This window comes from Rhinopithecus bieti, unplaced genomic scaffold, assembly GCF_001698545.2.
Source record: "Rhinopithecus bieti isolate Rb0 unplaced genomic scaffold, ASM169854v2 scaffold_15133, whole genome shotgun sequence".
Classification (NCBI taxonomy): Eukaryota; Metazoa; Chordata; class Mammalia; order Primates; family Cercopithecidae; genus Rhinopithecus; species Rhinopithecus bieti.
The window spans coordinates 1,022,700-1,039,444 of record NW_016808815.1 but is presented as its reverse complement, the minus strand read 5'-3'; the positions used below and the strand labels follow the sequence as shown (position 1 = coordinate 1,039,444).

The window sequence follows — 16,745 nt, the reverse complement described above, 5'->3', positions numbered from 1 at the left end:
AAAAAAAAAAAAAAAAAAAAAAAAATTAAAACCAAGGAACGAATTTTCAAAGACTTACTCTATTACTTCAAATGAAATGTTTGTTCTGATTAGTTTTATAAATTTCTCTGCCTCCCAAAACTCTGCTCGCTCAGCACTCTCCCCAATGCCAAAAGCTCTCAACTTCCAGCTTTCTGCTTCCCTCATTGCTGTAATTCACTTTTGGTTCTAAATCCTCCCTGCCTATCCATCTCTGATGCTCTCAGTTAAACAGTAACCCAACTCAGGCTTTTCCATTATATTTCATTAAATACTAGTTCTGTTGTGAACAAAAATGACTCGTCTACTCTGTACCTCAATTTTCTCTCAATTCAATAAATATTTTTGGTTCTGTCATTGCACTAAGTGCTGGGGCTATAATGAAGAATAAGCTCTAATAACCTTTGAGGAATTTCTAATCTTCAGGAAGAATCAGTCACATAAGAACACAGCTGTGACAAACAGCGATAGAGGTATGCAGAGAGACAATTCCACAATATTCTTTGGATACATTATTCCTTAGCTCAAACATTTACCACACCTTGAAAGTGCAAATACCTAAACCAGACAGACATTTTAAGTCTACCTATTCTAGTCTCAATGTACCTTTCTCATTCTCCTACTGTATTATATATATCTCCCAATCAAATTGAATTATTTCTTCCAAGTGGAATACAGACTCCTAAAATGGTCCTCAATTATCTCTTCCTCCTGCCATTCATGCCCTTGTGGAATCCCCTATCTTTGAGTGTGGGCTGAACCTGTGACTTGCTTCTAAAGTAACAGACTATGGCACAGGTGATGGGATATCACTTCCTTGAATACAAGAGACTGTAATTTCAGTCTTGCTAGCAGACTCTCTCTTGCAGGCTTTGATGAAACAAGTTGCCATGTTGGAAAGGCCCATGTGGCTAGGAACTGACAGTGGTATCCAGCTAATAGCTAAGAATGGAGGCCCTAAGCACAACAGCCCAAAAGGAACCGAAGCTTGCCAACAACCATGTAAGTGCACTTAGAAGCAGATCACTCTGTAGCTGGGCCTTGAATGAGCCCCAAGTTCTTGACTATAGACAGCACTGTGAGAAACCCTGAGCAGGGAATCCAACTATGCCATGTCCTGGCCTGACCCACAGAAGCTGTGAGATAATAAATTTGTGTTGCTTTAAACCCCTAAGTTTGTGGTGATTTGTTCTGTAGCAATCAATAAATAATGAATATACTCCCCAAACACATTCTATAACTTTGTTCTTCATTCATGTCAATTTTCCAGCCCTAGATTTAAAGTAGTCCCAAATCCTACATATTTTTCAACATCCTGCTCATTTACTATTTATCAATGAAGTCACCCCACAAACTTTCTTCATTTAGTTCTGTGGCATATTTTACCCCCACCTTTTTTTTAACCAATCTTTATAATATATTTATATATCTAATGCCAAGAAAACAGTAAGCTCAATAAAATGAATAAAGCACAAAAATACTCCTACCTGATTAAGATTAAGATTGTTTTCAATACTCAGGGGAATAAGATGAGGCAATACTTTTCCAGCCAGCTGCTCTTTGGTGATTCCCAACTTCTTATGAGTAAAAGTACATTTGTAAATACCTGATGGAAAAGAATGTGACAAATTGCCTAAGTTAACACCATCAATTCATAGAAATCATGAAAATAATATATGTATACGAAATCCCTTGATAATCTGTGTAGTACAAATTTTTTCCAATCAATGCCTAGAATAATGATGTTCTTACATATGAATCAGAATGATTTCAGCCTTTATCATCAGGCCAGATTTAAACACCACGACATATTTATCCTGTGTTCTTTTGGTTTAGGAGCACATTTAATGACAGTATAACATTAGAAGCTTATCAGAACCATGTTCAATTCTTATTGTGCAGCAGTAAAGTTACAGAATGGCCTTTTATTCTGAAACATCTGAATATATACTTCAGAAATCATACTCAAGGCATCTATTTTAAAGGGTGTAAGTCAAAATGTAAGTCCTACACCTTTATCCACTTCTTCAGCAAATCAAACTCAACATGTCTGAAATTTAATAACTGAATTCAACTCCACAAAATCCTTCCCTATTGTCTCACCTATTTACTCAATCTTCAATACTCCACTTGTTACAGCTATCCACAAAGCCTTCATTTGGTAAACTGAGTACATTTTCTCCTCATTCTCTGAATGCCTTTGAGTTCCAAGTGTTTTGTACATAATCCAAAGCTTTGTGAAATACCATCTGCCATTATTCTGTTAATGTGCACATGACTTATATACCCAAAGGGTAACTTTACTGGGCACTGACTAAATGCTTATTTGCTGAGCACTGTGTTTGTTACTTTCCCTTTGTTTCAGTGAATTCTCACAAGAATCCTAAAATGACGTTAGTCTCATCCTCATTGGATAAACTTTTCAAAGTCACCTCAGGAACTGACAGAGCCAGGATTAGAGCCAGGGCTTGAATTTCTACTATGCCAAACTCCTGCTCAAAAGACATTTTTTTTTTTTTTGTTTTGAGACAGGGTCTTGTCCTGTTGCTCATGCTGGAATGCAGTGACACGATAATAGGTCCCTGCAGCTTCAACCTCCCTGGCTCGTGTGATTCTCCCACCTCAGCCTCCCAAGTAGCTGGGACTACAGGCACAAGCTACCACACCCAGCTAATTATTGTATTTCTAGTAGAAACGGGGTTTTGCCATGTTGCTCTGGCTGGTCTTGAACTCTTGGGCTCAAGTGATCTGCCCACCTCAGCCTCCCAAAGTGCTGGGAATACAGGTGTCAGCCACTGCACCCAGCCAAGAAGACAAACTTCTTTCTGCACAAAAGATTCATGCAATATCCCTAGAGTACCTTCTATGTCTACAGAGGTCCACAATAAATACTTCCTAACCATTCCCACAAATACTTACTGAGCAGTTTCTACAGGCCAAGCACTATATTAGGTGTTAAGAATACATGGATGAATAATATAGTTTTTCTTAAATATTAACAAAGAACCAGGCCGGGCACGGTGGCTCACGCCTGTAATCTCAACACTTTGGGAGGTCGAGGCAGGCAGATCACAAGGTCAGGAGTTCAAGACCAGCCTGGCCAAGATGATGAAACCCTGTCTCTACAAAAAATACAAAAAAATTAGCCAGGCGTGGTGGCAGGTGCCTGTAATTGCAGCTACTCAGGAGGCTGAGGCAGAGAATTGCTTGAACTCAGGAGGCGGAGGTTGCAGTGAGCCGAGATGGCACCACTGCACTCCAGCCTGGGCGATAGAGCAAGACTCCATCTCAAAAAAAAAAAAAAATTAACAACCTTGAATTAAATAAAAATGAACTTGTTAACGTTTTAGTGACTCTATAGCTATGCCTGCTATAGTGCAGCAGACCCCTGGCATTTCCAGATTGGACTTTCATAACTTTAACTATATATAAATGATTTCAGAGTTTCTTAGTAATTTGTAATTATGCTGACAGCACACAATGTCCTATAAGGTTAACATGCTTCATCAGCATATCAGCCACAAAATATATTAGAAAACCAGCTCCTATCACTTATCACTTGCATGATCTTGAATCAGTTATTTCACATCTCTGAGCCTCAGTTTCCTTGTAAAATAGAAACAATAGTACCTATTTCATTGAATTTGGGGAAGAATAAAATAAGGTAATGCAGAGAAGATACTTTGCCTCTTACAAACTGAGTATCAAATAAACCTCAGGTATTACTACTAAGACCAGTATCAGCATTTCTAGTAGCTTTGTTTGCCTCTCTCACTTTGCACCACTTTACGGGGAAAACTAGCTATCATGATATTTGTAAAGCTAGAATTCTTAAACATCTTATTTCTTTATAAATATCAAGATCCTACTGCTTTTGCTAAACTTAAAGAGAAAGGTTGTATTATGACATTTATCTCATCATTCTTCAATTATGAAATGCTGTATACACGAAAGGAGAGTATAATGGTTTTATAGATTGGAAAATTTATTTGCATGATAAAACAGCATCAAATGACATTAAATTTTCAGCTACCTAAAATTCCCATGAGGACTGCAGGTTCCTTGGATGGAATTTGTTGTAAGAAGGGTAGGATATCATCAAGTACAAACCACTTATCCAAGTATTCCAAAATCTTTCCTAAGCACACTAATGAATTTACACGAACCTATTAAAAGAGGTAAATTGCATTAGTCATTTAAAGTTTCCAAAATCTAGAACAAAATATTTAAGTGCAAACTTAATCTTCATATAAATATGTTAAAGTCTCAAGAACAAAAGTAGATTTAGAAGCTCTCATTCTTTATTAACATAGGAAATTCACTTATTTACTAATTTTCCTGGTTTGTCTCACAAAGAATTTATGACTGCTTTACCAGGTCACCAGTGAGATAAAGACAAGGAATGACTACAATTTTGTAACATTTCAAAGTGATTAGGATTTGAGAAACTTTTACTACATATGTGTTACTATCATAAGAACACTCCTTTGGGGACATTTGAATAATAAAAAGGACTACATTCTTTGCACCAAGTGATCAAGTTCACCCACATTCCAGTATTTTACTGTAAGTTAGGTTCAGTTCATTCTTAAACTAAATATTTTAACATGTGAAGGTATCCATATATTTGTTTTCTATTTCTAAATATACAGTTATTAAGACCTCTTATTTAGAAGCTTTTATCAAAATTCCATATTTACTTGACTATTTGATAAACACATCATACCCTACTTCTATTTGGAATTTCTTAAGATAGAATATCTTTAAGTCAGGACCATAGTATTAACAAAACTCCAGTTTTCAAAAAAAGTTAAACAAGAAAGGCAGAAAATAATTTTGTTGGCTAAAAAAGCACCATAGTTCTACAGGAAAATGGGGAAATTTTCCATTTCTAAAAAATAGCATACAATTGTTTTCTGAAATTCAAACACAAGAGATATTATAAATTCAAAAGGTATCTGAATGCTCTACTTGTACTCATAATCAGTTTTATAAAAGGAACAGCTGCATTCTACTGAGATATATATATATATTAAGCAAAACTGAAAATACTTATTTACTTTTATGATATATAAAATATTAGTCATGTAAGTAATGAATAAATATAGCTCTTGGAGCATTTTACCTAACTCTGTAGAATTTTTAAAAATTTTATTTTCAGGGAAGAGTATTAAGATACAATTCTAACTAATGATTCAGGAATTTCCTAATTAGAATTTTAAACTTTTAGAGATATAGGACTATGAATACAATTTAGGAATTCCTATTTGCCACTCTGAAGGTAGGCAGAAACACTGAAAGTGCTATCCAAAATCCACTTAAAAGGTGACATATAAAATATAAATCCATTCCTAGTTACTGTTCTAAATATAATTACATTCATTACAACTTCTTGTAAAACAACACGCCTTAAGGGCCAGTTGGCATCTTAAAAAGAAACATAAATATCACTGGGCAGCAATTCACATCATTTAAGTATCCATGCTTCCCATTTCTACATACCCCTGCCTGCATATGCTCAGAACTGAACTAGAACAGGTACTCTTGTTTTGCTTTGGTTTTGGTTTTGGATTTTTTTTTTTTTGTTTTTTTTGGGGGGGTGGTGCTTGCTCTGACACCTAGACTGGAAGGCAGCGGCACAATCACAGCTCATTGCAGCCTCAACCTCTTGGTCTCAAGTGATCCTCCCGCCATGCCACCACACCCAGCTAAATTTTTTTATTTTTAGTAGAGACGAGGTCTCATTGTGTTGCTCAGGCTGGTCTTGAACTCCTGAGCTCAGGATTCACCCGCCTCAGCTTCCCAAAGTGTTGGGATTAAAGGCATGAGCCACCACGTCCGGCCTACAACATGTACTTTGAGAAAATGTATGTTAAAATAAATTTATGCTGCCATAAAATAAGGTATATAGTATGATTATAACATCTTCTAAAGGGCATTTTGAAAACTAAATGTTAAGCTGTATATTACTACCATCTATTTTGAAAATTCAATCATAAAATTAAGAATTTCAGAGAAAACAGCTATTCTTAATGATAGTGAAAAGACTCAGAGGGGCACAGTGACTTTTCAAGGTCACAGGGGTTGTTAGTAACAAAGTGAGAATGAGAACTAAAGCTTCTTGACTTTATTTCATTTCATGCTTGCTTGTTTCAGTAATGATTTGTTTTTCTACTTTGATGTTACATTTTCCATTTCAAAGCCTTTCAACCAAGAAACATAAACTAAAATAGATTCAATGGCTATAAGATAAAATCATATCATTCAAATTGCTTTTGCCTATAATTTTATTAAGCTGTTTATTTTTATTTAAATTCACATTCCATCAGATAAAGATGGGATTTCCAGAGAACCAGCTTTACAAAATGCAAATTTAATAATATGCCCATTATCAAAAATCAATATAAAGAACTGGTTAGGCAAAAGAGAACATTTCTCCCTCTTTAAAGCTGCTATTTTGAAGACAGCATTCAAAATTACTTCTATAAAGAAGTATCAATGTGATAAACTATTATATTTAGTGTTAGAGAAAAGGTTGGGGACATTTATTGCTTTCAATATGAGATAATGAAAACTTCGTTATCAATTCTACCTTCCTTTACTAACAAGTAACTGAATGTTAAAATTTTGTATTCAAAGAAGGCATCTATTCCCTTGGTCTACATTTTTTAGTACAACTGTTTCTCCTACTTGTATTCATATTAACTTATTGCTTTATTGTACTCTACTTTTTTAAAAAGTAAGCCAGTCAGTAAGAAATAAGAGATTTACAGACCAATAACTAAAATAAAGGCTATTTATAAAAGGAAACTATTCAACAAGTTTTAGGCTTAGATACCAAGTTAAACTCTCATATTTTAAACTAACAAAAAAAAATTGAGTTAAAGCAGAAAAGAATTAAGAAAAAAATAATCACCCAACTTTTTCACTGAAACACTCAAAGTAAAGGGACGGCAAGTAAGGTTAGGAATGCAATATTATAAATTATGTATCAAAGAAAACAGCTCATTTTCACAGTACTATATACAGGTTATCTATAGCCAAGATGAAATACATCAGAATTCTATAAAAGGGTTATTAAGCAATAAGAAAATGATTTAAAGCACTGACAAGTGAAAGAAAAACAAAAATTAATATGCAATTACTTACAGCAAGGGAAGACGTTTGTAGACAGGCATTTTTAATTCTTGGTATCAAAGCATTTTTCATGGATGGGTAGTCTATAAGATTTGCAAAGGTTGGAATGATGTTTAGACAGAGCTCCTATCAAGAAAGTAAACTGAATCAATATTAGGGAAAGACTCATCTTTTCTCTCAGATATTATAAAGTTTTGCATTTGCATGCCTAAACTGTCATATAGTTTGAAATAAATTTTCATATATATTATTTGGTCCTTTCAATAACTCTTTGAAAAATGGATGAATAGTTATAATCACTTTTCAGTTTTATAGCTGAGAAAAAAGCTCAGAAGACATTACTCAAAGTCATACTAGGTCATAATAACTAGTGCATAATACCCAAACTCCCTGATCTCATTCCCAATCTCTTTCTTTGATAACACAAGTCCTCATTTACGTTTAAATAACAAGAACACGTAAGTTTTGCTATCTTTCATAACAAGAGAAAATCAAGTATGAAATCATGTAAAAATACTCCTCTCAAGTAATTCTCTTAGCTGTTACATATATCCATATGATAAAATACAAACATTTTTTAAAAAAATATATTGAAAAGAGTGCTTAAATTTTTTTTTTCTTGAGACAGGACCTTGCTCTGTCACCTACACTGGAGTGCAGTGACGCAATCATAGCTCACTGCAGCATCAGCCTCCCAGGATTGTGCGATCCTCTGGCCTCAGCCTCCTGAGCAGCTGGGACTGCAGGTACATGCTGCCACGCTCAGCTAATTATTATTATTATTATAATTATTATTTTTTTTGAGACGGAGTTTTGCTCTTGTTGCCCAGGCTGGAGTGTAGTGACATGACCTTGGCTTACTGAATCCTCCGCCTCCTGGGTTCAAGCGATTCTCCTGCCTCAGCCTTTCGAGTAGCTGGGATTACAGGCACGTGCCACCACACCCAGCTAACATTTTGTATTTTTAGTAGAGATGGGGTTTCACCATTTGGCCAGGCTAGTCTCGAACTCCTGACCTCAGGTGATCCACCTGCCTTGGTCCATGCCCAGATAATTTTTCAACTTTCTGTAAAGACAAGGTCTCACTATGTTTTCCAGGCTGGTCTTGAATTCCTGAGCTCAAGCAATCCTCTCACCTCAGCCTCCCAAAGTGCTAAGATTATAGGCATGAACCAGAGTCTGGCCTTAAAAGAGTGTTTAATAATTTTGAGAAGAAAATTGAGGACACAGTATTATATAATCCCAATTTTTAAAAAATTTTCTTTTTTTTTGGGGGGGGGAGTCTTGCTCTGTCACCCAGGGTGGAGTGCAGAGGCAAATTCATAGCTCACTGTAGCCTCCTGGGCTCAAGTGATCCTCCTCCCCAACTCAGCCTCCCAAGTAGCTGGCATTACAGGCACGCACCGCCATGCCTGGTTAATTTTATCATCTTTTATTTTTGGTACAGACAGGGTCTCACTATGTTGCCCAGGCAGGTCTCAAACTCCTGGCTTCAAGGGATCCTCCCACTTCAGTCTTCCAAAGTGCTGAAATTACAGGTGTGAGCTACTGCACCTAATCTCAAGTTCTAAAATGTGTAGGTACCTGTGTCTATCTACAGGCTCAGGAAAAAAGACTAGAAAGATATATCTGAAAATGTTAACCATAGTCATCTGTGAGAGCGAATTTTAATTTTTTTTTTTGTATTTGTAAGTACTTCCAAATTCTGAAACTTAAAGCAAGCATAACTCAGAAATGGGAGAAAAAAAGATTTAAAACATTCTCATTAACTAATGTGGTACTATAGTAGAAATGATAACTGGTAATTCTGGGAGTAACAGGAAAACGGAGGGAAGATTGGGGGCTAGCGAACTAAATGAGAAAATGAAAAGAAGAAGTATTGCTTGAGAACTAACTGGCTAAAGTGCACACATCTCAGGCACGTTATGAGAGATGATCCTTGTAGCAAAGCATAGGAGAAGGGATCACTGAGGAAAATGGAAGCACAAATGTGAATTTGGAAGGATACTACTGAAAATACCAGGCAAACTTCAAGACATCCATTTACAGTCAGATGGTAGAAATAAATTAACTACTAAGAATCTGTTATCAGAACACTGGATATATTTTATTTGCTTTAACTTATTCCTAGGCTTCCAAAAGGCAAATGTAAGAGAGTTAATTGTTTGTATCCACTCAGAACTATTAATAATTAAGTGACTGATAAAATTTAAAAAAGAGCCAGGTATGGTGGTGTGTGTTCCTGTGGACCCTGCTACTAGGGAGGCTGAGAGAGGATCCCTTGAGCCTGAGAGAGCATGGGAGGTCAAGGCCACAGCGAGCTAAGATTGTGCCACTGCACTCAAGTCTGGGCCACAGCACTCAAGCCTGGGCAACACAGTGAAAGCCTGTCTCAAAAATAAATAAATAAATAAATTAATTAAGGACCACATTTGGGAGAAAAGAATAGGCAAGGGTAAGCAGTCAGTGGGACACTATGTTTCTATATTCCCATAAGGAGCTTCCTTATAGAAGATCAGACTTTAAGACAGAGAGACAGAGACAGGCAGACTTATAGGAAAGGACCCCCTAATACCTGTATTATTAAAAAGCGACTGGAAAGTGCCATGCTATCCAATCAAACTCAGAGCAGGAGGTTACAAAGAGGCAAATCTTAAATTCTGTCTAAATCACTTAGCTAATGTAGGGGAGAGCTCTCTCCCAAAGAGGAGACAAAATGAGGAACATTTATTTATTTATTTATTTATTTGTTTGTTTGTTTGTTTATGAGATGGAGTCTCACTCTGTTGCCCAGGCTGGAGTGCAGTGGCATGATCTCAGCTCACTGCAACCTCTGCCTCTCGGGTTCAAGCAATTCGCCCTGCCTCAACCTCCTAAGTAGCTGGGATTATAGGTGCCTGCCACCACACCCAGCTAGTTTTTGTATTTTTTTTTTTAGTAGAGATGGGGTTTCGCCATGTTGGCCAGGCTGGCCTCGAACTCCTGACCTCAGGTGATCCCCCTGCCTTGGCCTCCTAAAGCACTGGGATTACAGGCATGAGCCACAGCACCCAGCCCGGGATGAGGAACTTAATAACAGCCGGGATGAGGAACTTAATAACAGCCGGGATGAGGAACTTAATAACAGCCGGGATGAGGAACTTAATAACAGGAGATTGAAAAACACAAAATCAAACCTCAAAGGAGTCTAATTAGCAAATTCTCAGAAACTTCTGCTTATTTTACACTTTATAATGGGTGGGTGGAGGTGATGAAGATAACTTCGATATCCATTTAAAAGGTAAATTAAATTTCAAAATGGTGTCTGATATACATGTTTATAATGCCTCTTTTTAAGAACGCTACCTTTTGCAAACCATCTTCTACCTGTACAAATGTTTTCAGAACCATCTCTAGCCTCTTAAATATTTCTAATCAAACTTAACTTTAAAACTTCAATTTAAAATGAATTTCAGATGTTACTTTCTAGCCTACTATTTGCAAGAACCTTGAGGAAAAGATTTCTTATTTCTTGCTTTCTCCAGGATTCTCCTAATTGTTTAGATATACTTTATCAACTAAGCAGTACTAATTTCGTGACTAAAGACTTACACTGAATGGTACCAGAAATGCTGGTTTCCCCAACCTGGCCAACATGGTGAAACCCTGTCTCTACTAAAAATACAAAAAAAATTAGCCAGGCATGGTCGCCCATGCATGCAATCCCAGGTACCTGGGAGGCTGAAGCACGAGAACTGCTTGAACCCAGGAGGCGGAGGTTGCAGTGAGCCAAGATTGCGCCACTGCACTCCAGCCTGGAAAACAAAAAAAGAAAGAAATGCTGGTTTCCAAAACTTAGCAAAGTTACAAAAGTCAATCTGAATTATATACTACTTCAATAAAATACTTGCTGACACTTATTGGCCAAACTAACTATAATGAAAAATGAATTTCGTGTCACTTAATCTTCCCCTCCCTCTTCTTTAATATCACTAAATACAAAACAAGCTTGGCTGCACAGAGCCTGTGGTAATGTTTTGTGAGGCTATAATTCACAATTTCTTTAGAAAGAACTAAGAAACAGAGGTAGACACACCTTCCCCACTCATCCATGTTATTTGGACAAAGGCAGCATACCCTCACCTTTAAGAAGGCAAATCTAATTATAAGGAAAAAAATGTTAACATCAACCTCACAGCCTTGAACAAACGAAATAACTTAGCAGACAAAGACTGAATTAAGTTCAAAAAGTGACCTTAAATATGTAGTATTAGGTTCACATTAAGAAAAAAAAGCTCTAGAGTAAATAACTTTAAAAAAATCCTATTTTATTAAAATGTCTATACCGGCAGAGACTATAAGCTTTTACTATGAAACCATCGTGCAGTGAGATGTTCTTAACATAAGTATGTATTTTCAAAGTGAAAAAACTAAATTACACTTTTTTTTTTTTTTTTTTGAGACGGAGTCTCGCTCTGTCGCCCAGGCTGCAGTGCAGTGGCCGGATCTCAGCTCACTGCAAGCTCCGCCTCCCGGGTTTACGCCATTCTCTCGCCTCAGCCTTCGGAGTAGCTGGGACTACAGGCACCCGCCATCTCGCCCGGCTAATTTTTTGTTTTTTTTTTTAGTAGAAACGGGGTTTCACCGTGTTAGCCAGGATGGTCTCGATCTCCTGACCTCGTGATCCGCCCGTCTCGGCCTCCCAAAGTGCTGGGATTACAGGCTTGAGCCACCGCGCCCGGCCTAAATTACACTTTCAATAGTGATCTGGAATTTCTTTCAGACAAAGAATTCATAGAACCAAACTTTTAATCGCAAAGACTGCAAAACTAACAGTTTGGCAAAGTATATGGTGTTTTAAGATTGCCTTTGCGGAACAAAAGTATGACTATACATGCATTAAGAATGGTCACACTAAATTACTGTTTGCTTTTCCATCTACCTGCTGTACAAATTAACTTCACTGCAGAAGAAACAGCATCTCTACATAGAAAACTAAGTTACCGAGCATGAAGGAAAATTATGAGTATGGGAAAATACCTACTCAATGTCCGCATGAGAAAAAGGCACATGTGGCCAGGCATGGTGGCTCAGGCTTATAATCCCAGTACTTTGGGAGGCTGAGGCAGGAGGATCGCCTGAGGTCAGGAGTTCGAGACCAGCCTGGCCAAAATGGCGAAACCCCGTCTCTACTAAAAATACAAAAATTAGCCAGGTGTGGTGACAGGTGTCTGTAGTTCCAGCTACTAGGGAGGCTGAGGCAAGACAATTGCTTGGACCCAGGAGGCGGAGGATGCAGTGAGCCAAGATTGTGCCACTGCATTCCAGCCTTGGTGACAGAGCAAGACTCTGTCCTGTCTCAAAAAAAAAAAAAAGAAAAAAGAAAGAAAGAAAAGAAAAGGCACATGTATCTTTGGAATTTTGTTCATAATTATCAGTTTACAAAGAAGCAGAAAGAAGAAGGTATACAATAATACAAACTACAATATACCAAATCTTCTTCCATAATAATACATTTCTGATAAATAAAAGCAACAAATCGACCTCATAATACAGGTATTATGTACACAGACTGATTACTTTTTTCACTTACAATACACTGATTCTTTAAATTAGTTAGGAGTGAATATATTTTAGTTACAGTATATCAATAATGTGATTCAAAAGATAAATATATTTACTATTGAGTTACGTATTTTATGATTTAAATCCAAAATGTACTTTATACCTCTTCTTCTGCTTTAAGAATCAAAATCATCATTAAACAAAAACAAATCAAATACTGTACCTGGATCTGAATGGAAGGAGCTTCTAGTGCTCTGTAAACCATGGGTAGAACACTGTTCTTTATCTCATCAGGAGGGGTTTTGGTTAGTAGCAAATCCATTTTTTGTAGGAAAATTAACAAAATCTGTTTAGAAAATGGAAACAATGTATTAAAACCTGAAATCTTTAAGAGATTCAATATATGCCAAATGTAAAGCTTCTTCAAAAGAATAACTCATATATTTTGACACTCACCATGTTGCTAGCCTGAAGGCGTGGAAGACAAAAACATACAAATCAAGTCTCTTACATTTCTGGAGGCACAATATTTAACATCTGCTCTGAGTTTAAATGTTAATTAAATAAAGACTAATCTCTCACATGTCTACAGTAATCTATCACTTGCCCACATGTACCAACTATCTGGAAAGCCACAGGGTGAAAAAAGCCAGTAAAGTGAGATATCCCAAAGAAGTAAATTCCATCACTTGGCTTCTACGAAGCTCAAGAGAAAAAGAGAAGTACAGAACTGAGAAGGAGTGTAAGAAAAAATTCCAGACACCAGGTGCAGTGGCACATACCTGCAGTCCCAGCTATTTGGGAGGCTGAGACAGGGGAAATGATTGAGCCCAGAAGTTGAGTTCAGCCAAGGTAACACAGCAAGACCCTATCTCTTACAAAAAAATTTTAGAAAAAAATGTTTTTAAGTTGTCCCTAGTCATTCTTACACACACCAAAATTATAAAGAACATACTGCCCCTTCTATTTATGCAGAAATTAGTTTTGCCAAGACTCAGGGAAGAATATGCAGAAGAAAAAAATTTTTTTTTGTTTATTTTTTGAGACAGGTGACTCACTCTGTCACCCAGGCTGGAGTGCAGTGGCGCGATCATAGCTTACCACAGCCTTGACCTCTCAGGGCTCAGGTGATCCTCCCACCTCAGCCTCCTGAGTAGCTGGGACCACAGGCAGGCACCCGGCTTATTTCTGTATTTGTTTGTAGAGACAGGGTTTCACAATGTTGCCCAGACTGGTCTTGAACTCCTGAGCTCAAGCAATCTGCCTGCTTTGGCATGCCAAAGAACTGGGATTACAGGTGTGAGCCACTGCACCTGGCCCAAAAGGTATTTTTAACTGGACAACTAAGAAAAAAAAGAGTGGAGACAAATAAGAATTCAGATTATAGGTTCCTTAGGGTACTATCTTGACTGATGCATAGCTTAGGGAACAGTGGCTCCACCAACATTCCCTCATGACACCTTGACCATTTGGGGGAATCCTGCTTCAAAGGCTACAGCTCCCTCACTTGTTCTTTCCCTAATCCACAGAAACTCTCGCCTTACCACCACATACTTGCTTCTGTTCCCCTTCTTTCAAGGGAAGGACTACAAAGAATCATAAAACCATTAAATCAGATAGTTGATATATAACTAACAAGATATTATTATACAGTGGTACAAACATGTAACAATATCTGCTATGTGCCAGAAAATTTCATTTAATCTCAACAATCCTTTTCATTGCAGAAATGAGGGAACAGAAGCTTTAAGATGGTAATGACGCAAGTCATACTTCAAGTAAGGAGATAAAGAAGCCACAGTTCAACCCAGGTATGTGACCCTACTGCTCTTAAATCCAACATTACCTTGAATGTAGCAAATATACATCATGTACATGAGAGACTGATTACTTTTTCCACTTACAATACACACACACATCATTTCCATGGTGCTGTAAGCATTTTTCTATCCTAGTGGAAGTAGTTATTAGCAATAAAATGGAGAGAAACAACTGGCAAAAGCACCTACATATTAAAGACTTAAATAACAAAATAATCAAAATACTTCTGATACTTCAAAGTGCAAGAGAAAAACAAGTATTTATTTTCCTAAACCTATAACTTTCTACAAAGTATATATATGGTACACAAAGAACAGTGTAACACATGCAAAATTTCATTGCAGTTTATTTTCTGAAACGGTAACTTATGGAGAGCTATAGACGTTTAACTGCAAAGTTCAATCATAATTTTAAAAATAGTTTGCTTCGAACATGTAAAGTGGCTTTCTGACTAATGGAAAAGAAAGTCTCGTACACTTACCTCAGTTTTTTTTAAGTCATATATTCATTCCTTTTGTTTTCAGTGATAGTCACCATCATAAATAACAGTAGATAAATACACAAAAATATCTATAACATACCTGGATTGGCTCCTGCTGCTTAAACACAGGGCCAAGTTCAGGTAGAATTAATCTGACATATTCTTCTTTGGTGCATTCCTCAGCAATCAGTAGAACATTGGGCAAAACAAAAGGTACCATGTCAGGGTTTACAAATTCTGAAGTCAAACAAGGCAAAATTCTCTGCACAATGACACGCTGAAAGGCAAAAATTTTTTTTATTAAAAAAAAAATTATTTCAGGTTTTTAGTATTAATTAACACTACAGTCTGAAACCTCTAATCTCTTTACGTAAGGTGACCATACAATTTATGATGGAAACTGGTATATTTTGAGAGTACAATGGGATGCTATTGCTAATTATGCAAGGATAAATAGCATAAACTGGAAAGGTCATGAGTAAAAGGGGACACACAGTCACCTTACCTGTAGGAAACCTTCCCTAATTAGTCTTCACGGCTATGTTTGTTTCTCTCTTAATTCCCTCATTACTTACGATTCATACCACACAACATAAACACTATCATGTACTGTTAACTGTTTCACATGTCAACCCTAGCTACACTTACTGTAAGGGCCTGAAAGCAGGGACAATATTTCATGCCTCCTCTTTACTCTCCATAGCATCTAAGTAAAGGGTCAGACAAACAGTAGGTAACCAACGAATATCTGATAGATTAAACACTGGAAATGTTTTTACAACCAGGAATTATTAGTATTCCAACAGTATTCCTCTTCAGCATTCACCAACATTTTAAAAACTGTATTACACTCATCATTTAGTAAGTCAGAAAAGGAGTAAAGGAATTGGAAAGGCTAACATCAACAGAGGTACCCCTTTAATTGCTGGTGAGACAGTGAACTCCACATGATAGCTTATGGACTCTTCTTCTGACCGTTAATGTCCAACTGCTGTCTCTGCCTAGTTAGTATCCTTCTAAATTTTTTATCCTATTTATTTCTGGACCGTGCAAAAAAGGTCCATTGAACTTTTGGCTTCAGTCGGCAGTGTTTTATAGTCATTTATGTACCTCAGGCAAAGTTATATTATTTCCTTGGAACAGTTATGGTAGTAAGTCAAAATAAACATTAAACTTCTAAAATCCTGGTTATTAATAAGAAACTATCAACAACAAACCTTGGGTAGTTTTGGTAAAACCTTTGGTAGTCCTTTGAAAAACTGTGATTTCTGAAGATTATCTCTTTGGAATAAGGTATCAAAATATTGCAGTGTTACTGCACCAACATCATCAAAGAAGGGAATCTAAAAAAAAAAAAAGGAAATAAAGTATTTTGATAAATGTTAAGTTGAAAGTACTTCTCATATCTGAAACTGTCACAATATGGTTAAAAAAAATACTCAGAAACATTTAGCAAAATGCTGAAGATCACCTTAGATATTCTAATTATAAAGCTCTGAATAAGAAAATAAATTATTTTTCAAATTTAAATCTTTGGAATCTGTACCTGCGAATTGGCTGGGTAAAAACTTTTTTATGTAAGTGTAAAATATTGAAAGATTAAATAAAATAACTTGAAGGCATAAAAATACCAGTTATTAGTTAAAATCCATGGTTGGCCTGGGCACGGTGGCTCACGCCTATAATCCCAGCACTTTGGGGGGCCGAGATGGGAGAATTGCTTGAGCCCAGGAGTTCCAGACCA

The 16,745-nt window shown here is 36.7% G+C and overlaps 1 protein-coding gene across 1 annotated transcript in view; it reads right to left on the bottom strand.

Annotated features, from left to right (window-relative positions):
• SCYL2 (SCY1 like pseudokinase 2) overlaps positions 1-16,745 on the bottom strand; it is a 72,476-nt gene that overhangs the window by 9,537 nt on the left and 46,194 nt on the right. The window contains exons 8-13 of the mRNA XM_017887241.1: positions 16,219-16,344; positions 15,102-15,278; positions 12,923-13,045; positions 7,168-7,281; positions 4,052-4,184; positions 1,506-1,624 (exon numbers count right to left, since the gene is read on the bottom strand). Coding sequence (XP_017742730.1) covers positions 1,506-1,624; positions 4,052-4,184; positions 7,168-7,281; positions 12,923-13,045; positions 15,102-15,278; positions 16,219-16,344 — 792 coding nt within the window. The remainder of the gene's footprint in view (positions 1-1,505; positions 1,625-4,051; positions 4,185-7,167; positions 7,282-12,922; positions 13,046-15,101; positions 15,279-16,218; positions 16,345-16,745) is intronic.